Source organism: Scyliorhinus torazame, chromosome 5 (genome assembly GCF_047496885.1).
Source record: "Scyliorhinus torazame isolate Kashiwa2021f chromosome 5, sScyTor2.1, whole genome shotgun sequence".
Classification (NCBI taxonomy): Eukaryota; Metazoa; Chordata; class Chondrichthyes; order Carcharhiniformes; family Scyliorhinidae; genus Scyliorhinus; species Scyliorhinus torazame.
In genome coordinates this window covers 177829534-177857369 of record NC_092711.1, presented here as the reverse complement: position 1 = coordinate 177857369, position 27836 = coordinate 177829534, and the positions used below count along the sequence as shown (strand labels likewise).

At 46.0% G+C, this 27836-nt stretch overlaps 1 protein-coding gene and 1 long non-coding RNA gene across 3 annotated transcripts in view; one reads left to right on the top strand and one right to left on the bottom strand.

Moving 5' to 3' along the window:
• LOC140422470 (uncharacterized) overlaps positions 1–15493 on the bottom strand; it is a 250353-nt gene extending 234860 nt beyond the window's left edge. Inside the window, exons 1-2 of one of the 2 annotated variants that reach the window (XM_072507481.1) lie at positions 15300–15425; positions 10531–12548 (exon numbers count right to left, since the gene is read on the bottom strand). In XM_072507481.1, the coding sequence (XP_072363582.1) occupies positions 11084–12193 (1110 nt within the window). In that variant the 5' untranslated portion in view covers positions 12194–12548; positions 15300–15425 and the 3' untranslated portion in view covers positions 10531–11083. Of the gene's footprint in view, positions 1–10530; positions 12549–15299 lie in introns of those variants that run through there. The other variant, XR_011947482.1, reaches the window with a different exon arrangement.
• Positions 15494–15512: 19 nt separating this feature from the next.
• Positions 15513–21041, top strand: LOC140422500 (uncharacterized). Its single transcript, XR_011947498.1, has 2 exons — positions 15513–16371; positions 20179–21041. It is a non-coding gene; the product is annotated as an uncharacterized lncRNA (long non-coding RNA).
• The last annotated feature ends 6795 nt before the right edge of the window (positions 21042–27836 follow it).

The window sequence follows — 27836 nt, the reverse complement described above, 5'->3', positions numbered from 1 at the left end:
AGGAGAATGTGCAATGAGACCTGGGTGTCTTCGCACACCAGTCACTGAAGGTAAGCATGCAGGTACAGTAGGTGGTAAAGAAGAAACATTGTATGCTGGCCTTATTAGCAGGAGGATTTGAGTACAGGAGCAGGGGTGTCTTGTTGCAATTATACAGGGCCTTGGTGAGGCCACACCTGGGATATTGTCTGCAGCTTTGGTCTCCTTATCTGAGGAAGGATGTTCTTCCTGTAGAGGGAGTGCAGCGAAGGTTTACCAGATTGATTCCTGGGATGGCTGGACTGACGAATGAGGAGAGATTCAGCCAGTTAGGATTATGTTCGCTGGAGATCAGAAGAATGAGAGGGAGCTTATGGAAACCTATAAAATTCTAACAGGACTAGACAGAGTAAATGCGGGAAGTCCAGCACCATGCATCATAGTTTAAGGGTATGGGGTAGACTACTTAGGACAGAGATGAGGAGAAATTTCTTCACCCAGAGAGTGGTCAGCCTGGGGAATTCACTACCACAGAAAGAGTTGAGGACAAAACATCGTCTGCTTTCAAGAAGCAGTTAGATACAGCTCTTCTGGCAAAAGGGATCAAATGATGTGGAGGGAAAGCGGGGAACAGGTTACTGAGTTGGATGATCAGCCATGATCATAATGAATGATGGAGCAAGCTCGAAGGGCCGAATGGCCTCCTCCTGCTTCTATTTTCTATGTTTCTATGTGAGGGTGAAGTTTGTCTTGAGGGAATCAAACATTTTGGTGCCTTTTCCAATTGTACAATTAAATTGTGATTCACACTGAAAGGTTCACTTTCACTCAGTAATGATAACGTTTCACTTTTCTCAGCATAGACATTTTAGATTAAATACCAATTGTTCACTTCTCTTATAGCTGGTGTGTGGAGATCATGTTCACTGCAGACCTGTCAGCAGAGAAACCGCACTGTGCTTCTGGATACATCAATCTGCAAGTAGATGGATCTTTTAGACATGACCCTAGTGAAGGTCCTCCCAGTGATGTTAAGGAGTGAGATGTCCCTGTAGTTGTTGGAATCTCCTCTGTCACTGCTGATTTTATATATTGTGATGATTTTGCATCACACGTATGGAATGGTTCCTGTCACCCATCAGAGACGTCGGAGGTCATGAAGGTGTGACAGCCGAAGGGACTTTCCGTGTGTAAGCAGATCAGCTGGAATCCCATCCTTGCCGGGTACCTTTCTGCTTGCGCAGCAATCAATGGCCTTTTCCAGCTCAACTGGTGAGGGTTCCTTGTCCAACTCAACCATGGAAGCTGCAATGGAGACAATCAGAGTCTGGGAGACGTCCAGCTCACAGTCGTGATCAACCCAGCAGGACATCTGTTTACTTCTGTTGGTAAGAACTTCACCAGCTGCCAATTTCAGCCGGGCAACTTTGGTGATGGTCGGACAAAGATCCCCCTTCACCCCATCAGTCGTAGATTTCCATTGTCACAGGCAGCTTGGAATTATTGACAGAGGCTGGTCCAATGTTTATTTGCACAGGATCTCCCTGATGTTTACACAACTGTCTTGGGTACTTTCACGTGATGCGGTGTTCTAGCTGTTGGGTTTATGTTGCACATCAGGTCGACTTTGCTTTTTGCTTCAATATGATGTCATCTCTGCTGAGTGGATCTCAAATCAGTCTTTGTTGTCGGTTCCACCTTTGCCAAATTTGATTTGATTTATTATTATCACAAGTATTAGTATACAGTGAAAAGTATTGTTTCTTGCATGCTGTACAAACAATGCATACCGTACATAGGGAAGGAAGGAGAGACAGCAGAATATAATGTTACAGCTATAGCAAGGTGTAGAGAAAAGATCAACTTAATACAAGGCAGGGTCCATTCAAAAGTCAGATGGCAGTATGGAAGAAGCTGTTCTTGAGTCGGTTGGTGCGTGACCTCAAACATTGGTATCTTTTTCCTGACCGAAGAGGGTGGAAGAGAGTGTGTCCAGGGTGCGTAGGATACTTAATTATGTTGGCTGCCTTTCCGAGGCAGTGGGAATAGTAGACAGAGTCAATGGATGGGAGGCTGGTTTGCGTGGTGGATTGGGCTACATTCACGACCTTTTGTAATTTCCTGCGGTCTTGGGCAGAGCAGGATCCATACCAAGCTGTGATACAACCAGAAGGAATGCTTTCTATGGTGCATCTGTAGAAGTTGGTGAGAGTCGTAGGTGACATGCCAAATTTCCTTCGTCTTCTGAGAAAGTAGAGTCGTTGATGGGCTCTCTTAACTATAGTGTCAGCATTGGGGGACCAGGACAGGTTGTTGGTGATCTGGACACCTAAAAACCGGAAACCTTTGACCCTTTCTACTTCGTTCCCATTGATGTAGACAGGGGCATGTTCTCCACTACGCTTCCTGAAATGTTGCTGCTGCTGTGTCAGAAATGATTCATCTCAGCGACTTCCAAACTTCATCAGTATGATTGTTGATGTTCAAGTTTTTCTGTACGTTTTTACAGTGCCTGTATAATGTTTCACTGTTTGTTTTGCTTCCTTAACAATTTAATTTAATATCATAATGGACATAACACTGAAGACGTCAGTAAGATTGATTAATCTGCACTTTGTAATTGGAGATGTTAATCAGTGGAACCTTTCAGACACTGATTTGCATCAAAGATCAAGTTAGGATTGAAATACAAGTTCATAATTTTACCCTAAATGTGTTTCTGTTGAGATTTCTTGAATTAAGGAGAAATATCACAGATGGGGCTTTTAAAAAGGGACATTGCAGCCCCAAAAATCAGTGACATTTTCAGAATATTAAACTGCAGCCAGTTATAGAGATTGTTAACATCAGCAGAATCAAACCAGATATTGTCAGACTATCAATCCTGGATGTGATTAGCAGCAGCAAAACAGCAGATTCCAATCCCTGCAGTCATTTGTGAACTCGCTGGTGTCTCAGCAGGTGTTGTGACTGAGTGAATCCAGCTCCACACAAGGAGCAGGAGAACCGTCTGCCCCCGGTGTGATCCCACTGATGTGTCAGCAGTTGGGATGCCCAAGGAAATCCCATCCCACACACGGAGCAGGTGAACGGCTTCTCCCCAGTGTGAGTGCGTTGGTGCTCACTGAGGTCAGTTGACTGGCTGAAACTCTCTCCACAGGTGATGCACCTGAATGGTTCCTCGTTTGTGTGCATTTGGTGGTGTGTCTGGAGGGTGAATACCTGAGTGAATCCCTTCCCACACACAAAGCAAATGAATGGTTTCTGACCCGTGTGAATTCGCTGGTGTTCAGTGAGGATGGATAAAGACTTGAATTTCTCTTCACAGGTTGTGCAGCTGAATGGTTTCTTCTCAGCGTGAACTCGCTGATGTAAGCGAAGGGCAGATGACTGAGTGAACCTCCTCTCACACACAGAACAGCTGAACGGCCTTTCCCCAGTGTGAACGCGTCGATGGATTTCCAGCCGGGGTGAAGAATTGAATCCTTTACCACAGTCCTCACATTTCCATGGTTTCTTCATGGTGTCAGTTTCCTCATATCTCTCCAGTTTGGACAGTCAGTTGAAGCTTTTTCCACATACACAGAACACCTGTACGGTTTCTCCTTGCTGCGAATCGTGTGATTTTTTTACAGGCTGTTTCACTGGTTAAAGCTCTTTGTACAGTCAATGTACCGGTACACTCTCATTCCATTGTGTGTCCTGATGCTTTTCCAGTCACAATGATGTTTGAAATGGTGTCACACAGGTAGAACACGCAAACCTTTCTCCTTCCAAATTCAATGACTAATGATATTCTGGCCGTGGCGACTCAGTGACTCTGTCAGATCATGCTGTGATGTTCAGTTTGAGCTTCCTATCTGTAAATCCACCCATTCTCGTGTCCTGGAAAATAAGTTTACAAAGCGTTATATATAGAGAAATCCTGAACATACAATTTTATTTTCTATACAACATATTTTCTTCATTTGTACCTGCAAAACAGTAAATCCTACTCCCATACACTCTCTTGCTCCCTGTGCTGAAAGAAAATCCCAGGGTGTCTAATAGTCCCATATTTTACAGAAATGCATCTGAGTCCACTGTCCCAGTCTGCATGCTGCCTGGACGCTGCCTGTCCTATAAATTGGATCTTTGTCAATGCACAGAACCATGTTCCTTACCGCTTCTATGTTCCAACAGCTCTGGCAAACACCACCGTTAATCTTCACCATGAGAGTTGGTCAGCCCGTCAAACCCAGCACAGCACCTTCACAATTATTTTCCTTACAGTTTACCTCCTGCCTCCACTCTGGCTGGGTTCAGTTCTCAAGCCTCTTTGCAAAGTGAGAATAAAATCAATTAATCAATCATTTTCTGTCCTGGTCACTGGCACCCTGATGCCCCGTCCACTTGGGCACACAAGAAGTAAACAAGCCCCGGGAGTTGCAAACTCGGGACCTGCAGGTTCTTATTGGGGGTTTGGGGCCTCCAGCGGGTGTTTGTGAATCCTCCCCGCCCACCTGCCAGGGTTTCCTTCCATTCCAGAGATCAGGGGCGAAATTCTCCCGAAACGGCGCGATGTCCGCCGACTGGCGCCCAAAACGGCGCCAATCAGACGGGCATGGCGCCGCCCCAAAGGTGCGGAATGCTCCGCATCTTTGGGGGCCGAGCCCCAACATTGAGGGGCTAGGCCGACGCCGGAGGAATTTCCGCCCCGCCAGTTGGCGGAAACGGCCTTTGTTGCCCCGCCAGCTGGCGCAGAAATGACATCTCCCGCGGCGCATGCGCTCAATGGAGGGAGTCTCTTCCACCTCCGCCATGGTGGAGACCGTGGCAGAGGCGGAAGGGAAAGAGTGCCCCCACGGCACAGGCCCGCCCGCGGATCGGTGGGCCCCGATCGCGGGCCAGGCCACCGTGGGGGCACCCCCCGGGGCCAGATCGCCACGCGCCCCCCCCCAGGAGCCCACCCGCGCCGCCTTGTCCCCCTGGTAAGGTAGGTGATTTAATTTACGCCGGCGGGACAGGCAATTTATCGGCGGGACTTTGGCCCATCCGGGCCGGAGAATCGAGAGGGGGGGCCCGCCAACCGGCGATTCTCTTGCCCCAGAATCCTCATTGATTTGAGTCCAAAGTGTCAGCTCTTATTCACTGTCCCCCCTCCTCTGGTGTGAACCATCCTCCAGTCGCTGAAGTAGGAGGGTTAACCTGGGCCTGGTCCCGGCAGCTGCAAACCAGGGAGCTGACAATGATTCTGAAGGGTTTGCGGATCCTCCCACTCACCGCCTGACGCTGACTCCGCTTCTCCGGGACAAAGGAGTCCCTTCCCGAGGTCAACACTGGAATTGCGCATGCTCCAAACTCCGTTCCCGCGCCTGCGTACTGATGTCGAACTATAGCAGCCGCATTGCGCATGCTCTGCATCGCAATGCCAGGTTGATTGACGGCAGCACCAGACCAATAGGAAGAGGGGACGGGCCTGGATGACTGAACGGGAGCAGCTGGTCCTCCAACCAATCAGAGTGCGTGAGGGGCGGGGATAAACCAGGATCTCCCACATTGGCTGAAACTCTGCATCATTTTAAGCTGATTTGTCTCAAACTCCAGGAGAAAACTGGACCTTCCTGTTTGTGGCTTTAAACAGATGAGACCCTGTGGGTGTGGAGCAAATATTTCAATGTTTGTTCCTCAAATGTGGAAATCTGAAACTATGTCCACACAATTCAGGGGCTGACTTCAAAATAGAACTGGGCAGACGGGGAATGTCTCCAGTAACAGAATATGCTGGACAATCTCAGCAGGTCTGACAGCATCTGTGGAGAGTAAAGGGAGCAAATGTTTTGTGTCTGGATGACTGGATGTCAAAGCCATCCATACTCGAAACATTAGCTCCCTTTCTCTCCCCAGATGCTGTCAGACCTGCTGAAATACTTGCGTTTTTACTGCTTTTGTTTCAGATTCCAGCATTTGCAGTAATTTGCTTTTATCTGAATGTCGACAGTATCTTGTTTTTGGGTCACTGTGCATCATTTTCCCCCCACTTACCATTACCTGTTTAAATGTGAAGAAGGGGCTTTTCAAGAATGAGACACAGTAACTGACACCCTATTCAAAATGAAAATGAAGTCACTGTCTGACTTTACCAAGAATACAGATGCTACCCAGGCCATGGAAGCAGACTAAGAAACTTTGTCGCTGGAGCGGCACGGTAGCACAGTGATTAGCTCTGTTACTCCATAGCGCCAGGGTCCCGGGTTCGATTCCCGGCTTGGGTCACTGCCTGTGCAGAGTCTGCATGTTCTCCCTGTGTCTCCGTGGGTTTCCTCCAGGTGCTCCGGTTTCCTTCCTCAAGTCCTGAAAGACATGCTTGCTAGGTTAATTTGACATTCTGAATTCTCCCTCCGTGTACCCGAACAGGCGCCAAAGTGTGGCGACGAGGGGATTTTCACAGTAACTTCATTGCAATGTTGATAAAAGCCTACTTGTGACAATAATAAAAATTATTACTATTTTTAATTGATAGGGAGGAAGTTTTAAAGTGAGAATGTAAACAACAGTGGAGCTGGCAATAATTTCCCAGTCTTTGCTGGAGGTGCCAGAGGACTAGAGAATTACAAATCTTATGCATTTGTTCAATAAGGATAGCCCCAGCAATTACAGATCAGTTAGTTTAACATCATTGGTGGACAAGCTTATAGAATGAATTATTCCAGATAGAATTAAAAAACATGGAAAATTATGGACTGATTTGCAAGAACCAGTATCAATCCACCTACCCTGCACATCTTTGGGTACTGGGGGGTGAGACCCACACAGACATGGGGAGAATGTGCAAACTCCGCACGGACAGTGACCCAGGGCCAGGATCGAACCCGGGTCCTTGGCGCTGTGAGGCAGCAGTGCTGACCACTGCACCAACGTGCCGCCCAACTAACAGATTTCTGAATACCAATAACACAAAGAGATATGGGGATAGTGTGCGGAAGAAGGCAATGAGGTGGATGATCAGCCATGATCGTATTGAATGGTGGAGCAGGCTCGATGGGCAGAATGGCCAACTCCTGCTCCTATGTTCCAATGTTACAAAGAGAGGTAGGAAATTAAATTGTGAAGAGGACATGAGGAGGTTACAAAAATATATGTTAAATGAGTGGGATAAAATTTCCCAAATGGAGTACAATGTAGGAAAAGTTGTTATTTTAAGATGACTCCAATTTCTAGATTCTCCCACAAGAGGAAACATCCTTTCCACATCCACCCTGTCAAGGCCCCTCAGGATCTTATACGGTTCAATCAAGTCACCTAAACTCCATCGACCACAAGCCCAGCCTGTCCAATCATTCCTCATAAGACCAGCCACCAATTACAGGTATGAGTCCAGTAAACCTTCTCTAAACTGTTTCCAACACATTTACATCATTCGTTAAATGAGCGCAATACTGTACACAGTGCTCCAGATGTGGTGTCACCAATGTCCTGTATAACTGAAGCATAACCTCCCTACTTTTGTATTCATTGCAGAGCTCTGAGATTCAGAGGGATCTGGATGTCCAAGAGCATGAATCACAAAAGGCGAGTATACAGGTACAGCAAGTCATTAGGAAAGCTAATAGAATGTTATTGTTTATTGTGAGGAGAATTGAATACAAAAGTAGGGAGGTTATGCTTCAGTTATACAGGACATTGGGGAGACCACATCTGGAGCACTGTGTACAGTATTGCTCTCATTTAAGGAATGATGTAAAAGTGTTGGAAGCAGTTCAGAGAAGGTTTACTGGACTCATACCTGGAATTGGAGGCTGGTCTTATGAGGAACGATTGGACAGGCTGGGCTTGTGTCCGATGGAGTTTAGGTGACTTGATTGAACCTTGATGTTGCATGTGGAAAGGCTGTTTCCTCTTGTGGGAGAATCTAGAAATTGAAGTCATCTTAAAGAAACAACAGTGGTTAGCACTGTTGCCTCACGGCACTGAGGACCCGGGTTTGATCCCGGTCCCAAGTCACTGTCCGTGTAAAGTTTGCACATTCTCCCCGTGTCTGCGTGGGTCTCATTCCCACAACTCATAGATGAGCAGCGTAGGTGGATTGGCCAGGCTAAATTGCCCCTTAATTGGAATTTTTAAAAAGTAGCAACTTGCCCTTTTAAGGCAGAGAAGAACTTTTTTTCTCGCACTGGGTACTGAGTCTTTGGAACTCTCTTCCTAAGGACAGTGGAAGCAAAGTCTTTGAATATTTAGAAAGCAGAGCTGGATAGATTTGTGTTAAGCAAGGGGATGAAAGGTTATCGGGACAGTAGGTGGGGGTAAGACCATCATATGACCATATGAAATAGGAAAAAGAGGAGGCTGTTCGGCCTATAAATAGGATCATGGCTGATCCAACATTTCTCACGTCCACATTCCTGCCCTTTCCCTGTAATCCTTCATTCCCTCACTGGTCAAGAATCTATCTCAGCTTTAAATATACACAGGGACTCTGTCCCCACAGCTCTCACAGTTCCAAAGACACACAACCCTCAGAGAAGAAATTCCTCCTCATCTCAGTCTTAAATTCACATCTCTTTATTCTGGCCCTAGACTCCCATTAGGGGAAACCTCCTCTCAGCATTTACCCTGTGAAGCTCCTTAAGAATCCTGTATGTTTCAATGAGATCACCTCTCATTCGTCTAAATTCCAATGAGTAGAGTCCAAACCTGTTTAACCTTTACTTCTAAAACAATCCCTTCATACCGGGGATCATCCTAGTGAATCCTCTCTAACCCTCCTCCAATAAAATAATATCTTTCCTTAAATAAGGGGACCAAAACTGCTGACAGTTCTCCAGATGTGGTCTCACCACATCCACTATCTCTGTAGGCATTTCTTTAGGATCCTAAGGTGTAAGTTATCAGGGATAGGGTTCTTATCTGTCTTTAGCCCCATTAGTTTGTTGAATACTGCATCTCTAGAAATGATATTTAATTCCTCCTCCATACTCTTTAGTATAAATGGAATATTTGAAGTCTCTCCAACCATAAAGACTAATGCAAAATACCTGTTTAACTCCTCTGCCATTTCCTTATTCCCCATAACTATCTCCTCAGATGTATTTTCTAAGGAGCCTCTGTGGAGTTGAGGTGTCAATCAGATCAGCTGTGAACTTACTGAATGGTGGAGCAGGCTCGAGGGGCCGAGTGGCCTACTCCTGCTCCTAATTTGTATGTTATCACATCCTTTATAATAGATTGTAGCATTTTCCCTCCTCCTGATGTCAGGCTAATGGGTCTGTGGTTCCCCGTTTTCTCTCTCTCTCCTTAAATATTGGGGTTACATTTACCACCTTCCAATCTGCAGGAACCATTCCAGAATCTATAGAATTTTGAAAGATGATCACCAATGTATCCACTATCTCTACAGCCGCCTCTTTCAACACTCTGGGATGTAGAGCAGCAGCTTTTGGGGATTTATTAACTTTCAGCCACATTAATTTCTCCAGTACTGCTTTTTCACTAATACTAATCTCTTTCATTCCCTCGTGCTCACTGGTCCCTTGGTTCTCTAGTGTTTTGGGGACAATTTCTGTATCGTCCTCCGTGAAGACAGACACACACTGTTTAGTTTCCCTGTCATTTCCTTATTCCCCATTATAAACTCTCCTGTCTCTGTCTGGAATGGACCCACATTGGTCTTTGCTAATCTTTTCCTTTTCACATTCCTATAGGAGCTTTGCCAGTCAATTTTTATGTTTCTTGCTGGCTTGCTCTCATATTCTATTTTCTTTTATCAGTTTCTTCATCCTCTGCTGAATTCTAAAACTAATTTGCACTCCTCAGGCTCACTACTATTTTGGCCACTTTATGAGCCTCTTCCTTTGATCTAATGGAATCTTTAACTTTTCTTGTTAGCCACGGTGGCATCACTTTTCTTGTTGGATTTTTGTTTCTTAAAGGAATCTATACGTTATGTAAATATGGAATAATTTCTGAACTGCTAGTGAGTGCCTCCCTGTCGTCTTACGTTTAATTGTAATGACCCAATCTAACACAGATAACTTGTCCCTCATACCTCAATCGTTTCTTTTTATGAGAAACACCCAGATAAATTAAACAAAACAACCATATAACCACTGGATAAAAGCAAATTACTGCGGACGCTGGAATCTGAAACCTAAAGAGAAAATGCTGGAAAATCTCAGCATGTCTGGCAGCATCTGCAGGGAGAGAAAAGAGCTAATATTTCAAGTCCAGATGACCCTTTGTCAAAGCTTTGAAAAAGGGTCATTTGGACTCGAAACGTTAGCTCTTCTCTCTCCCTGCACATGCTGCCAGACCTGCTGAGACTTTCCAGCATTTTCTCTTTTGGAACCACATAACCACCATAGCTTCATGGCAACGTGGCATGCTTTGGGGAGTTCCAAACAGAAATAGGAAACAAATGTCTTTCAACTTCCAAACACCCTTTCACCCCTGTGATCAACTGTGAACTTGTTGGTGTCACACCAGATGCCATGAATCACAAAATCCCTTCCTACATTGAGAGAAGATGAACGGTGTTAACGGGAATAAATACAAAAGAATCACGCAACACTTGCGTCTGCTCCAAACGTCAAAAACTTTATTGATTTAACACTGGCGGGGAGCAAGTCGCTGGTCTCACCATGCGCTTCGCTGAATGCACAAAGAAAATCATCAATATTTATACAATTCGAACAGTTACACAGCCCACCTCGGCTGGACACAATCCAATCGCAACAATTATTGGTTACTAGCAGCATGGGGCTGTGTGGTCAGAGATCATAAACAGACAGAGGTCCCTTCGTGGTATATTGCAGGCCCCTTAACAACTGACCTTGAGTCGTCTTGATAAGACTCTCTTGTCTTAACCACATTACGGACTGGTGTTACAGGCACCATTCCTCACAGGCAGCTGCCTGGGAGTTACAGGCAAGGGGAGTTCAGCTCTGTGCGATCTCCTTCACAGGGAATGTGGCCAAGTCAGCTGGCTACCTCATGATGCCTCAGAGGCTGCTACACGACATTTTAACCTAGGACGATACATTGTTAGTGTGTGTCTACAAAACAATACGTTATACATTTAATATACATATAGATTTATATTGCAGGTACCTCCATCCTGGGCCCACTTCTACAACAGCCGCTTCCCAGTGTGAATTTGCTGATGTTTCCGCAGGTTGGATGAATATCTGAATCCCTTCCCACACTGAGAGCAGGTGAACGGCCTCTCCCCAGTGTGAATTCGCTGGTGTGACTTCAGGCTGGATAACTTGGTGAATCTCTTCTCACACTGAGAGCAGGTGAACGGCTTCTCCCCAGTGTGAACCTGCTGATGTGACTTCAGGGTGGATAACCTCGTAAATCCCTTCCGACACTGAGAGCAGGTGAATGGTTTCTCCCCAGTGTGAACTTGCTGATGTCTCTGCAGGCTGCATAACAGAGTGAATCCCTTCCCACATTGAGTGCAAGTGAACGGCCTCTCCCCAGTGTGAATTCGCTGGTGCCTCTGGAGGTGGGATAACTGAATAAATCCCTTCCCACACTGAGAGCAGGTGAATGGCCTTTCCCCTGTGTGAACTCGCTGGTGTCTCTGCAGGAGTGATAAAGTAGTGAATTCCTTACCACACTCTGGGCAGGCGAGTAGCTTCTCCCCAGTGTGAACTCGCAGATGTGTCTTCAGGCTGGATAAAGTAGTGAATCCTGTCACACACTGAGAGCAGGTGAATGGCTTCTCCCCAGTGTGAACTCGCTGGTGTGTCTTCAGGTTGTATAACTGAGTGAATCCCTTCCCACACTGAGAGCAGATGAATGGTTTCTCCCCAGTATGAATTCGCTGGTGTAACCGCAGGCTGGATGGATCACTGAATCCTTTACCACACTGAGAGCAGGTGAATGGCCACTCCCCAGTGTGAACTCGCTGATGTGACCTCAGGGTGGATGAACGACTGAATCTCTTCCCACACTGAGAGCAGGTGAATGGCCTCTCCCCAGTGTGAAATCGCTGGTGTATCCGCAGGGTGGATGAATGACTAAATCCCTTCCCACACTGAGAGCAGGTGAATGGCCTCTCCCCAGTGTGAACTCTCTGGTGTGTCTGCAGGGTGGATGGATCACTGAATCCCTTCCCACACTGAGAGCAGCTGAAGGGCCTTGCCCCAGTGTGAATGCGCTGATGAGCTTCCAGTGCAGATGGGACTCTGAATCGCTTCCCACAGTCTCCACATTTCCACGGTTTCTCCATGTTTTGGGTTTCCTCGTGTCTCTCCAGGTTGAACAATCAGTTAAAGCGTCGTGCACATACAGAACACGTGTACGGTCTCTCCCCACTCTGGATGGAGCAATGTTTTTTCAGGCTTTGTAACTGGTTAAAGCTCTTTCCACAATTCAGTGCACTGGAACACTCTCACTCGGGTGGGTGTGTCTCGGTGCTTTTCACACTGATGTTTAAAATATTTTGAAGCCGGCAGATCGGGCAAACGTTTCTCCTTCTGCATTCATAGATCGAAGACATTCAGGTCCCAAGGAATCGAGTGACTCAGTTAGATTGAGACGTGACGTTTGAGATTTCTGTCTGTAACTCCTCCTCCTCTAATATCCTGTAAAAACAATTTATAAAAGACATCATTGTCAGTTTTACCCTTTTTCCACCCTCACATCAATGTCACACTGGAATCGCCGACTTTTTTCTGCCAAAGGCAATCCGACCCCTGGTGTCCTCTTGCACCATCGGGAGCATCCTAATCGTGGACCACCCCCCCCCCGTTTTTCTGGATCTTATGCTTGAGGGCTCACCCCCGGGTCGAGAATGTGGAGTTTTGTTGCCACTCTGATAAGAGATACTTCATTTACTACGCACTTTAAGAAAGAGATTGAGCTCTTCCTTTCTGTTAACTCGAACCCTGGTATTTCCCACTCCATTTTGTGGGAGTCGTATAAAGTTTATGCTCCCGTTCTGCGTGGGTCTCACCCCCACAACCCAAAGATGTGTAGGGTAGGTGGATTGGCCACACTAAATTGGCCCTTAATCGGAAAAAAAAAAATTGGATACTCAAAATTGATTTTAAAAATCTTTCAGACACCTCTATGGGGACAACGATCCACAGCTGATGGTGACTATTAGGTGGGACCTTGCCCAGTGGTCGGCTCTTCCGATTTCATGGCGAGGTAGGATTGCCTTCATTAAAATGAATGTGTTGCCCAGACTGTTGTACCCTCGGCAGATGCTGCCCATACTGCTGTCAACCAGTGTCGTTAGGGGAATTAATGGAATGATTTGTGCGTTTATCTGGAATAAAAAGAGACCGTGCTTCAAGTTTGTTCAGCTCCAATTCCTGGAGCTAAGGGAGGGTTGTGTCTCTTGAATATCAGGCTATTATTAATTGGCCTCTCGTCTAGGATCCAGAAGGGATTGGGTTAGGATAGACAATTGCAGTAAAATGAAGGAGACCCGGTTCACGAATGAAAAAAATGAAATGAAAATCGCTTGTCACAAGTAGGCTTCAAATGAAGTTACTGTGAAAAGCCCCTAGTCACCACATTCCAGCGCCTGTTCGGGGAGGCTGGTACAGGAATTGAACCGTGCTGCTGGCCTGCCTTGGTCTGCTTTAAAAGCCAGCGATTTAGCCCAGTGTGCTAAACCAGCCCCAGGATACTACACAGTCTAAATATTACGTCTAGACTTAGACACGGGTTTGAGCCCACTCTACCCCAATGTGCCTGGTAGTTGAGAGTGACTATATACGTTGTCTATGGAGCTGTGTAAAGATTCAATCCTATTGGTCAAATGTAGTCAGGGAGTTGGAGATATTTTTGAGAGAGCCTTAGAATCTAGACCTGTACCCCTGATCCTGGGTCTCCTAGGTGGGCGAATCACCAATTCTAATGAAAAAAGCTAATATATAATATCCTGACCTTTGGCACCTCAGAAAAATATCCTCTGCTCCTAGATTAGCGACACCTTCCCCTCCATCCAAAACCGACATAGGCAGATTACAGAATGCATCCCTATGGAATTTTTAACATCTGTACTCTGCTCTGTCTGATATATTGTGTAAAGTATGGAAGCCATATCTCAAATACATAGGCTCCAATTCAGCTGACTTACTCCTCCTGGGTTTTCCATGACTGAATTCAATTCACCTTATTCATTTTAAGTCGACTATGTTGTTTGTTTGTTTCACAATATTTTGGGGTGTGCGACCTGCATGGTTATCCTTCTGTTTTTATAGAATCTAACCCTCTTTCCCTTCTCACCATATTAACACGATTACTGGTTGTTTAATTGATCCGGCATTTCATCTCGAGGCTCAGGTGCCTCAAATATCCTGTTCTGAATTAATTCTGCAATATGTTGCTATTATTTATGCGGCAATATCTCTTCATCGAATTTACAGTGCAGAAGGAGGCCATTTGGCCCATCGAGTCTGCACCAGCTCTTGGAAAGAGCACCCTACCCAAGGTCAACACCTCCACCCTATCCCCATAACCCAGTAACCCCACCCAACACTAAGGGCAATTTTGGACACTAAGGGCAATTTATCATGGCCAATCCACCTAACCTGCACATCTTTGGGCTGTGGGAGGAAACCGGAGCACCCAGAGGAAACCCACGCACACACGGGGAGGATGTGCAGACTCCGCACAGACAGTGACCCAAGCCGGAATCAAACCTGGGACCCTGGAGCTGTAAAGCAATTGTGCTATCCACAATGCTACCATGCTGCCCAATTCTGCTCTGTGCCCATTTTCTACCAACGTTTCTGTTACTCTGTTGTGTTTGTTGTCATCGAATGGTAAAAAAAAAACAATATGAAAAATGCGTTTAAAAAAGTCTGTCGAACTCATCCATGAAAATATTCACTGACTCCCAGACTCCACTGGTCCCTGTGGAAGAGAATTTCAGAGGCTCTCAACCCTCTGAGAGAAGCGATGATGGAAATATACAACGTAGCTACAGTACAATATTACACAACTAGAAATAATGATAAATGTACTTTATTACTGAACCATAAATAATATATCTAATCTGTACCATATAACACTGGACATTCTCTGTCCGATATTAATTTACTGCCCCTTAAATGTCAGCCATCTCCTGGAGATACCAGCCCTTTAATTCTGAACATTGGGAAAGAGACCATCCTTTTAACCAGACAAATAAATGTGTCAAGCTGAGGGAGCAAAGGATGTCAATGTCTTTAAGAGAGAGAGAGACCTGGGCCAAGCTTTGCAGAGTCTGCACCCTCCCTGGATTCTCTTCCTTTCCCTTCAGTTGCTGCAAGTGACCAATTGAAGGTGAGAATGAGAAAATAAATGGAAAGGGGGAGAAAAGAAAGTGTTTTACTCACAGAGGTTGGAGACAGGAGGACATTTTACCTCCAATTTCCGCTTGCGCATGTGCAAGGGAGAGCCCGCCTCCTGACCTTCCTGTTGCGGTGTTCACCAATGGGAAGAGTGGGTGGACCGGAAGGACTCTCGTCCTCCAGCCAATCCCGTCATTGTGTGACTGAAGATTGAGCTTTACACAAACTGAAACTTCCTCATGTCTCCAACATCTGAGAGTAAAACTCTTTCTTTTCTCCCCCTTTCCATTTCTTTTCTCATTCTCACCTTCAATTGGTCACTTGCAGCAACTGAAGGGAAAGGAAGAGAATCCAGGGAGGGTGCGGACTCTGGAGAGGCCCAGGCCTCTCTTTCTCTCTCTTAAACACATTGACATCATTTGCTCCCTCAGCTGGACACATTTGTTTGTCTTGACCCTCCCTGAAGCTCATAAATGACGACCATAAACCATCCATGAGCCCTGCCCCTTGCCAGCCTGTAATATAACAAGGGCCGGTTTAGTTCAGTTGGTTCGTGATGCAGAGCGAGGGCAGGGTGGATTTAATTTCCGGCTGAGGTTATTCATGAAAGCACCACTTTCTCACCTTGTCCCTCATCTGAGGAGTGTTGATCCTCAGGTTAAATCACCACCAGTCAGCTCTACCTCTCAAAGGGGAAAGCAGCCTATGGTCATCTGCAACGCTGGCGACTTTACCTTTAATATAACAATTGAATCAACTCGCTATAATCCTCACCCAATCCGAAGCCTCGCACCATATTGTCATGGGAGTGTCCCTTTAAGAAATGTTTCTGTCTTATCACATGGCTTCAGTGATGTCATTGTGTGGGTGCAGCTGGGCTGTGGCCCTGAGTTTTACTTCCGCTTTGAGTTTGAACTGGTTTGTACAGCACAGGTTGAAAAATAAGTTTTTTTTTCTCTCTATCTGCATTTTTAAAACTGTTTCCAGACTGCTTGATAATTTGAAAAGAAATAACTGCTTCCTGGAAAGAATTCATCCCTGCAGTTTTGGAAAGGAAACAAGAGCATCCAAACGAGGTCTTGAGTGCTGTGTGCTGGGCCACACCTTTGAAAATGAGGTACTGGTTTATGGGATTTTGTTATTAAATTGGAACAGTTAAAGGGGGGAATTTATGAAGGGTTATACATAGATTACTGTAGCTGTGTGGGGTATTTATGTTTGTAGTTGATAAAAATGCTTACTGTGTGTGTTTATAAAAATGTTAACTAAATTCGTAGAATAAAGCTTGTTTTGATTAAAAGTGGTTAAGGCCTCTGTTGAATAACACCTGAAAGGCAGCCCTTGTACTCATCGGAACCAAAATCAATAAACAATTGTAGGTCAGGTGAACTCCATGATATACTTTGGAGTTTTCTAAACCCTGGTCCATAACAGTATACACCAGATAATTCGAGCACTCGAGCAAAAGCTTTCTCTGCATCGAAGGAAATCACCAGCCCATCCATTGTACATTTCTGAAAAGCCTGAATCACATTCAGCAACCTTCTAACATTGTTACTGGAAAATCATCCCCCTGATAAACCCAGTCTGGTTCTCCCGCACAATTGATGGAAGGATGTCCTCCAGCCTTCTCACCAAAACTTTAGATAGCAGTTTCAAGTCAAGATTCAAAAGAGAGATTGGCCAATAAGAGGCACACTCCTCTGGGTCTTTGCCTACCTTTAGAATCAAAGAGATATTAGCCTCACGAAAAGTCGGTTTAAGCATCCCCGAGTCAAAAGAGTGACAGTGCATACCCACCAATGGGTCCAACAACAAATCCTCAAACCCCTGATAAAACTCACACCCACAGACATCCAGTCCTGGGGCTTTAACCGGCTGCAGCTCCTTCATGGCCGTTGACACATGTCCCATAGAAAGGGGAACATTATGAGACTCACACTGGCTTTCTGAGGTCTGCAGAAGCTTCAAGGAAGAGAATAAATGATCCATATCCACCAGCACATCATCAGACTTCTCAGACTTGTATAATCCTGCAGAGAATTTCCAAAATCCCTGTTTATCTCCTCTGTCCTCACAACCCTTTTCCCTTCCCCAAGACGCACAAAAGGAATCGCTCCAAGTTGATCTTTTTCTTTGTCAAACAGGCCAAGTATTTGTTCGGTTTATTCCCAAATTCGTACAACTTCGACCTCGCAAACTTTTCCCAATCTGCTGAGTCAATAGGGAGTCCAAAGCCATTCTTGCCACATTAACCTCCTTCAGCAATAGCTTGCTTCCTCAAGATCTCCTTATAATTCTGCTCGGCCTTCAGGAAACAAACCCCAGACGCTGCTGGTTGTTCAGAATCCTGTGCTTTTTATTAGCAGTGTAAGAAATGATAATCCCCTGAGCATAAACTTTACATGTCTCCCATAAAATGGAGGGGAATACCAGGGGCTGAGTTAACCAGAAGGAAGAACTCAAACACTTTCTTAGAATGTGTAGTAAATGAAGTACCTCTTCTCAGGGAGGCAGCAAACCTCCACATTCTCGACCTGGGGGTGAGCCCTCGAGTAGAAATTCCAGAGAAATGGGAGATGGTCCACAATCGATGTTCACTACGGTGAAAGAGGACACCAGGTGTAGGATTGTCCTTGACACAAAAAAGTTGTGCAAAGTTCTCCAAACATCCACATAACCCACCTCCTCACAAGCCGAGGCCAATGCCTTAGCTTGCAGTGTGTGTGTGTGTGTGTGTGTGGGGGGGGGGGGGGGGGGGGGGGGGGGGGGGGGGGGTGGTCCTGGTAACCGGGAGCTTATCTACCAGAGGATTTAAGTGGCAGTTGAAGTCACCAACCACAAAAGAGTTAGTCGAAGCTAATTCTGCAAAATTTGCAACAGCCTTTGTAATGAACTCCAGGGAGTCAATCGGGGATCCATAAACATTCATTATTGAAACAACATCTCCATTCACCAAACCTCTAATGATCACATATCCACCTCCTTTGTCCTTGGTGCAGGTTTCAACCTTAAAAGGGATATTTTATAAATAAGGATTGTCACACCCCTGCTCCTTGATGAACTGGAGGAGGAACAAAATCTTCCCCACCCAATCCCGTCTCAATTTAAAGTGTTTCTCATCATCCAGATGAGTTTCCTGCAATAAAGCTATGTCGACTTTCTCCTTTAGAAAGGAGAGGATCTTTTTCCTTCTGATGGGGTGATGGATGCCCCGTACATTCCCTGAGAAGATTTGCAGATTAACTGCCGCCATTAGTTAGGCAACAGAGAGAACAGGAACAGATTTTCACACCACAATCGAGCGTGCGCCATTACCCCCTCGTCCAACTCACTTTACACCAGAGGCACCAAAGTTTCCCCAAACTGCTCCTTTCACAGATAAAAGCCCCGTCTGTACCAGAGTAGGATAAAGTCAACAACACATAAACCCTCCCATAATAACAAAAATACAAAAGAATCACCACCACAATAGATCCAAGGGGAATTTCCTCAATAAGACTGAGGACCCGGAGGATTAACCCCACGGCCAGACTGTCGTTACCCTCAGGATACCTTCTCCTCATTTTGGAGAAGAAAAGAAGGGCCAACAAGGGAATGGGGATCGAATGTCCCTCCCACATTTTAGACCCATCCGTGAAGACCTGCATCCACCACCACCCACCCTTCAGCAATGGCGCCACTCGGTTCTGCCATGATTAACGCTCGGATAATAGAAGAAAGACGACGGATAATAAGCAAACGGCCATCTACCGTAACTGAGAGAAGATAATCCGAGTCCCTGGAACACTTGAAGAGAAGAAGGAGACATTCAATCGGCGCTCACAGAATAACAACTCCCTTCAACAGGATAAAAGATAACAAATTCAGACAACAACACCATGATAGGGAAAGAGTCCGGATTAGAGCCTGAGTTAGTCTGAGCTGCAAACCATCCCTCCAAATCCTTGCCATTCAAGGTTTAACGAAGACCAAGGCAGTAGTCGGAATATCAAAAGACTTGACGGAGTTGTCAGATATAATTTTCAAGGTCTCAGGATAAAGCGACAGAATTCACTCCCACAGCCTTGAGTTCTCTTCAAACTTCATCGAAGCCTCGATGCTTCGTTTGTGTGGCTGCCGGAAAGTCCTGGAAGAAGGAAATCCTCAGTCCCTCATGGAGCCAGGTCCCACCTCACCTCACCCGTCTCCAGGACCTTCTGGTGATCTTTCAAGTTGTGGAAGTGAATGATTACAGGCCTGGGATGAAAACTGTCCCTCAGCCTCAAAGACAGGATCCGATGCCCTTTCTAATTTGAAACACCCAGGCTTCACATCCAGCTTGAGAAAACGTGGCAGCCGGATCCTCGAAGAACTTAACGGGAGACTCGCCCTCCACACCTTCTGGCAGGCCGACGACTCAGATATTCTTTCTCTGACCGCCGGTTTTCCAAGGATTTAATTCTTGCCTCCGCCGAGGTGGCATCTTGCTCAACATTCAGGATTCTCTTCTCGGAATTGTCGATCCTTGGTGTTTTACAGCTCGGCCTCATGAGCTCACAGATATTGAGTCAGCACACTCAGCCTCTGGTCAATAACACGGATAATATCGCTGACATAGATCGGCCAATGATCCTGCAGAATAGACGAGCAGGCTTGATGGGCCGAATGGCCAACTGCAGCTCCTATTTGTTATGATCTCTGTGCCGAGGACAGGAAGCAGTGAGCATGGATCTGTCAATCAGCCTGAATCAGCACCTTCAGGAGAATTGGGAGGGTGAATATTAGCTACAGCAGAGCGAGAATGGAGGGAGAGTGTGTGGGATGGAGATTTACAGCATTTGGGGAATGAGAGAGGAGAGAATGTTCCAGAGAAACTAGAACTGTCTGTTCTGAATTTCTATTCTGTACTGACAGTGATGTGTTTTGTAAATTGTTTTTACAGAATATTAGAAGAGGAGGAATTACAGACAGAAATCTCAAACGTCACGTCTCAATCTGACTGTGTCAATTCCTTGGAACTGAATATCACCGGACTTTGAATCGAGAACGAGAAATGTTTGTCTGTCGGCCTCAAGAGATTTTAAACATCAGTGTGGCTGGAAAAGCACCGAGACACAGACACCCGAATGAGAGTGTTCCAGAGAACTGACTGTGGAAAAAGCTTTCACCAGTTACACAGCCTGAAAAAACATCACACCATTCACAGTGGGGAGAGACCGTACACGTGTTCTGTGTGTGGACGAGGCTTCAACTGATCGACAAACCTGGAGAGACACGAGGACACCCGTACCCTGGAGAAACCGTGGAAATGTGGGGACTGTGAGAAGGGATTCAGGGCTCCATCTCAGCTGGATGTTCATTGACGCAGTCACACTGGGGAGAGGCCGTTCACCTGCTTTGTGTGAGGGAAGGGATTCACTCAATCATCAGACCTGCAGACACACCAGCGGGTTCACACTGGAGAGAGGCCATTCACCTGCTCTCAGTGTGAGAAGGAATTCACTCAGTTATCCAGCCTGTGGACACACCAGCGAGTTCACACAGGGGAGAAGCCATTAACCTGCTCTTCATGAGAGAAGGGATTCAGATATCCAGACGCCCTGCAGGAACACAAGTGAGTTCACGCCTGGAAGAAGCTCTGAGCAGGGGAGACATTCAATGATCTGTCCCAACTACGGAGACACTAGCGAGTTAATTCTGGGGAGAGACCATTCATCTGCTCTCAATGTGGGGAGGGGTTTTGTGATTCATCACACCTGTTGTGACTCCAACAAGTTCACAATAAATTACAGATGTTGGCTCCGTTGTTATGGTTTCTGCTCTCACGGACATCCAGGACTGCATTTTGTTCATTCTGACATCTGGTGAATGGTGATGATTGGAGGGTTTCTTTCTGCTGGACTGGCTGGTCTAACACCTCTGCCTCCATTTTTGAGGCTAGTTGCGATTACCTAGTTGCGGTTCCAAGTTTGACGATGAGCACAGAATGAAAAGGTGTTTGCACGTTGGAAGATATTTAGTTCCCAAAGCAGCCACGTTGCCATGAAGATGGGCTGTGGTGGTTACAGGGTTCTTTTGTCTAATTTATCTGGGTGTTTCTCACAGAAGGAAACTGTCACGGTATGAGGGGCAAGTTGTCTGTGGTAGATTGGGAAATTACAGTAAACAAATCACTGAAAGTGGCAACGCAGGTGGATAAGGAGCTAAGAAGGCAGACGGCATGCTTGTCTTCATTGGTCGGGGTATTGAGTATAAAAATTGGCAAGTCATGCTGCAGCTGTACAGAACCTTAGTTAGGCCACACGTGGAATATTGCCTCCAATTCTGGTCACCACATTACCTAAAGGATGTGGAGGCTTTGGAGAGAATACAGAGGAGGTTTATCTGGAGGGTATTAGCTATGAGGAGAGGTTTGATCAACTCAGATTGTTTTCACTCGAGCGAAGAAGGTTGAGGGACGACCAGATAAAAATTTACAAAGTTATGAGTGGCACGGACAGAGTGGATAGTCAGCAGCTTTTTCCCAGGTTTGAAAAGTCAATTACCAGGTGACAGGTTTAAGGTGCGAGGGGCAAAGTTTAGAGGAGATGTGCGAGGGAATTTTTTTTACACAGAGGGTGGTGAGTGTCTGGAACTCGCTGCCGGAGGAGGTGGTGGAAGCAGGTGTGATAGTGACGTTTGAGGCATCTTGACGAATATATGAATAGGATGGGAATAGACGGATACAGACCCTGGAAGCACAGAAGGTTTTAGTTTAGTCAGACATCATGATCTGAGCAAGCTTGGTGGGCTGAAGGGCCTGTTCCTGTGCTGTACTGTCCTTTGCTCTATGTTGTTCTTTGTATGACGATAGACAATAGACAGGCAACCACTAGCATTTTATTTATATAAAATATAGATTCCTTTAAGAAGCAAAAATTGAACAGGAAAAGTGAAGCTATCATGGTGAACAGGAAAAGTTAAAGATTCCATCAGATCAATGGAGGAGACTCATAAAGTGGCCCAAATAGTAGTAAGCCTGAGGCTTGGGAACTTGTTTAGAATTCAGCAATGGAGGACCAAGAAACTGATAGAGAGAAAATAGAATATGAGAGCAAACTGGGGAGAAACATAAAAACCGACTGGAAAAGCTCCTATCGGAATGTGAAAAGGAAAAGATTCGCAAAGACCAATGTGGGTCCATTCCAGACAGAGACAGGAGAGTTTATAATGGGGAATAAGGAAATGGCAGATAAACTAAACAATGTCTGTTTCACAGAGGGAGATACAGAAATTGTCCCCAAAATACTAGAGAACCAAGGGGACCAGTGAGCATGAGGAACTGAAAGAGATTAGTATTAGTGAAAAAGTAGCACTGGAGAAATTAATGTGGTTGAATGTTAATAAATCCCCAAAAGCTGATGCTCTACATCCCAGAGTGTTGAAAGAGACGGCTGTAGAGATAGTGGATACATTGGTGATTATCTTTCACAATTCTGTGGATTCTGGAATAGTTCCTGCAGATTGGAAGGCAGTAAATGTAACCCCAATATTTAAGGAGGGAGAGAGAAAACAGGGAACCACAGACCCATTAGCCTGACATCAGTAGGAGGGAAAATGCTACAATCTATTATAAAGGATGTGATAACATACGAATTAGGAGCAGGAGTAGGCCACTCGGCCCCTCGAGCCTGCTCCACCATTCAATAAGTTCCCGGCTGATCTGATTGACACCTCAACTCCACAGAGGCCCCTTACAAAATAAATCTTGGGAGATAGTAATAATATTCTTTATTATAATAATAATCTTTATTATTGTCACAAGTAGGCTTACATGAACACTGCAATGAAGTTACTGTGAAAATCCCCTTGTTGCCACACACCGGCACCTGTTCGGGTACACAGAGGGAGAATTCAGAATGTCCAATTCACCTAACAGCACATCTTTCAAGACTTGTGGGAGGAAACCAGAGCACCCGGAGGAAGCCCACGTGGATACAGCGAGAATGTGCAGACTCCTCACAGACAGTGACCCAACCGGGAATCAAACCTCGGTCCCTGGCGATGTGAAGCAACGGTGCTAACCACTGTGCTACTGTGCCGCTTGTAGATGCTACACACTGCTGCCACTGGGTTTCAATGGTGGAGATGGTGAATGGGGTGCTGATCATGTGCCTACTTTGTCTTGTATAAAACAAACTCTCCGATTTGAATCAGATTGTCTGATAATTAAGCACTTTAAAGAATTGAGTAAATCCTAATAAATTTAAATAATCCAGTCCATTTGAAAAAAAGACTTGCTCTTCTTGGATATATTGGTGCAAATTACAGGAAATCTTTGTAGTTGAATTGAATACCTTGACTCCTCACACGAACACCTGGCTGACAAGAGGCACTGATTGGACAATAGTTGGAAACAATGAACTGAAATGTTTTTCTGGGAGTGAAACTGTTTCGCTTTAACCCAGACTCGACTATGTGAGAGTTAAAGGCAATACCAGGCTAAATTACATTGAATATACAACATAGAAACAGCCCAATATTCATGCCAGTGTTTATACTTCATTTGAGTTTCCTCTCATGCTTTCCCATCTGACTTGATCAGTGTATCCGTCTGTTCATTTCTCCCTCTCTGTTCATCCAGCTTCCCCATAAATATATTGATGTTATTCATCTCCACCAATCCCTGTGGTAGCGAGTTCCACAATCCCACCACTCTCTGGGGAAGCAATTTCTCCGGAATTCCTGATTAGATTATCTCACATTCCTAGCTTCTAGTTTTTCTCTTACCCTTACAAATGAAAACGTTCTCCATGTGTATCGAAATCTTTCATAATTACAGCCCTCCATTAGCCCCTAAGCTTTGTGGTTTGATGAGAACAGTGACTGGCCTATTCATTGCCTCCTGATAGGTTTCACCCTGTCACAGTAATAATCTGAATACATAAATGCTTTGTTTGCATCCGTTGCAGTGCGGGTCCTATAGACCTTTTTCACTATTGAACGTGGACGCCAAATTGCTGGCAAAGGTACTGGCATCGAGGATAGAGGACTGTGTCCCGGGGGTGGTGCACGAAGACCAGACAGGGTTCGTAAAAGGGAGACAACTGAATGTTAACGTGCAACGACTATTAGGGGCGATAATGATGCCCCCAGTGGAGGGGGAGGCAGAGATAGTGGCGGCAATAGACGCAGAGAAGGCATTTGATAGGGTGGAGTGTGAGTATTTATGGGAAGTGTTAAGGAGGTTTGGGTTTGGGAACGGGTTTATTAGCTGGGTTAGACTTCTTTATGGGGCTCCAACGGCAAGCGTAGTTACAGGTCGACATACATCGGAGTATTTCCGATTATATAGGGGAACAAGACAGGGATGCCCGCTTTCTCCATTGTTGTTCGCGTTGGCAAATGAACCTCTGGCCATGGCGTTGAGAAACTCCAGGAAATGGAGAGGGGTGATTAGAGGGGGAGAAGAACACCGAGTCTCGTTATACGCAAATGACCTATTGTTATACGTGTCGGACCCAGCGGGGGGGATGATAGAGGTTATGCGAATTTTGAGGGGGTTCGGGGAATTCTCGGGGTATAGGCTAAACATGGGGAAGAGTGAATTATTTGTGATACATCCAGGGGACCAGAGTAGAGAGCTAGAAGGCTTACCGCTAAGGAAAGTGGAAAGAAACTTCCGATACCTGGGGATTCAGATCGCGAGGAGCTGGGGAACCTTGCACAGACTTAATCTGACACGGCTGGTAGAACAAATGGAGGAGGACTTCAAGAGGTGGGACATGCAGCCTCTATCACTGGCGGGCAGGGTGCAAGCAATTAAGATGATGGTCCTCCCGAGGTTCTTATTTGTATTTCAATGTCTCCCTATACTAATCACCAAGACCTTTTTTAATAAAATAGATAGGAGCATCACGAGCTTCGTGTGGGCAGGGAAAGTTCCGAGAGTAAGGAGGGGGTTCCTTCAGCGTAGTAGGGACAGAGGAGGACTGGCACTACCAAACTTGGGAGATTACTATTGGGCTGCCAATGTGGCAATGATACATAGATGGATGATGGAGGGTGAGGGAGCGGCGTGGAAAAGACTGGAGAGAAAGTCCTGTAAAGGGACGAGTTTAGAGACGCTGGTGACGGCGCCGCTACCGTTCTCACCTAAAAAGTTTACCACGAACCCGGTGGTGGCGGCAACACTGAATATCTGGGGACAGTGGAGGCGACAGAGAGGGGTGCGGGGAGCCCTGGTGGGGTCCCCTATCAGGAACAACCATAGGTTCGCCCCAGGAAGAATGGATGGAGGATTTCAGAGCTGGTACCAGTTGGGAATTAGGAAGGTGGGAGATTTATTTATAGATGGGACTTTTGCGAGCTTGGGAGCATTGGAGGAAAAGTATAAGTTGCCCCGGGGAAATTTCTTGCGGTATATGCAGGTGAGGGCGTTTACTAGACAACAGGTGCGGGAATTTCCGTTGCTCCCGACACAGGGGATACAGGATGCTTTCAGGGGTGTGGGTCGGAGAGGGCAAGGTGTCAGAGATTTATAGAGAGATGAGGGAAGAGGAGGAGGAGTCGGTGGCCAAACTAAAAAGAAAGTGTGAAGAAGAATTAGGGGAGGAGATAGAGGAGGGTATGTGGGCTGATGCCCTAAGCAGGGTAAATTCCTCTTCCTCATGCGCCAGGCTTAGCCTGATTCAATTTAAGGTGCTACATAGAGCACACATAACGGGGGCAAGATTGAGCAGGTTCTTTGGAGTGGAGGACAAATGTGGGAGGTGTGGCGGGAGCCCGGCAAACCACGCACATATGTTTTGGGCGTGCCCGGCACTGGAAGGGTATTGGAAGGGAGTGACGGGAGTGATTTCGCAGGTGGTGAAGGCCCGGGTCAAACCAGGCTGGGGGTTAGCTCTATTTGGAGTTGCGGAACAGCCGGGAGTGCAGGAGGCGAAAGAGGCCGATGTCATGGCCTCTGCGTCCCTAGTAGCCCGGCGCAGGATCCTACTCATGTGGAAGGAGGCGAAACCCCCCGGACTGGAGGCCTGGGTAAATGATATGGCGGGGTTCATTAAACTGGAGCAGATAAAGTTTGCCCTGAGAGGATCGGCTCAAGGGTTCACCAGGCGGTGGCAGCCATTTCTCGACTACCTAGGGGAACGTTAGAGGGAAGACAGATGACCAGCAGCAGCAACCTGGGGGGGGGGGGGGGGGGGGGGGGGGGGGGCGCGGATGGGGGTTTTTAGTTTAGTTTAGGTCAATAGACAATGGGGTTTTGTTACCTGTGTATTGTTACAAATTTCTGTTTTGTTATTGTTTCGTTTGCTTTGTAAGAGGGAAAAACTGTTGTTTGGAAAAAAAATTCAATAAAACATATATTTAAAAATAAATAAATAAATGCTTTGTTCGCACTTGAGATCAGCACAGTGAAAACAGGGATAGAGTTACAAGGGAGTCTGAGAAAAGCAAATTTCACTGAGAATGGGTGGGCTGGTCTGATGTGTGTGAATAAGCTGGTTAATCATGCTGTCCATGATCGGGGACTTGGTGTTCAGGGTAGTGGAGGAGCCCAAGTGACAGCCTTCAATAACAGATTAATTTGCATTTATACAGCACATTTAATGTAATTAAATTTCCCAAGGTGTTTAACGGGGTCATTGTAAATCCAGGTTTCACAAATTATTTGGTAAAATTGTCCAAGCTCATGATCATGTGACAGAAAATACTGCTTCTCTCTGACTCTGTCTCCACACACTCCCTCCCTGTTAATTGTATCACCAATTCATCCCACTATTCTCCTCCTGCTTTTCCCCAATTCTCCTCCCCTGAAGGTGCTGACTCTCGGGTTCAGTTTCACTCTCACCTATTGCTCTCCCCAATATGTCACCCAGGTGTCTGAAGTTGACAAACTGATTGTGACGTCCCCTGTAGAAAACAAACGCAGTGACATGTCCTTTGTGTCTGGGGTCACTGCCCTCCACTCCCACTTTAATCCCAGTCCCAGGTGTTTGGAGACTGGGCTCCGGATGGGTACTGGCGGCTGAATCTCCCATAGTCCCCCGCGACGGGGAAACCTCTCTATCCACCTGGAATGGGGACGGACGGACAGGGGGAGTCTGAAGGGGAGGATCAAGGAAGACCCAAAAGCTTTCTATAGGTATGTCAGGAATAAAAGAATGACTAGGGTAAGAGTAGGGCCAGTCAAGGACAGGGATGGGAAGTTGTGTGTGGAGTCTGAAGAGATAGGCGAGATACTAAATGAATATTTTTCGTCAGTATTCACTCAGGAAAAAGATAATGTTGTGGAGGAGAATGCTGAGATCCAGGCTATTAGAATAGATGGCATTGAGGTACGTAGGGAAGAGCTGTTGGCAATTCTGGACAGGCTGAAAATAGATAAGTCCCCGGGGCCTGATGGGATTTATCCTAGGATTCTCTGGGAAGCCAGGGAAGAGATTGCTGGGCCTTTGGCTTTGATTTTTATGTCATCATTGGCTACAGGAATAGTGCCAGAGGACTGGAGGATAGCAAATGTGGTCCCTTTGTTCAAAAAGGGGAGTAGAGACAATCCTGGCAACTATAGACCGGTGAGCCTCACGTCTGTTGTGGGTAAAGTCTTGGAGGGGATTA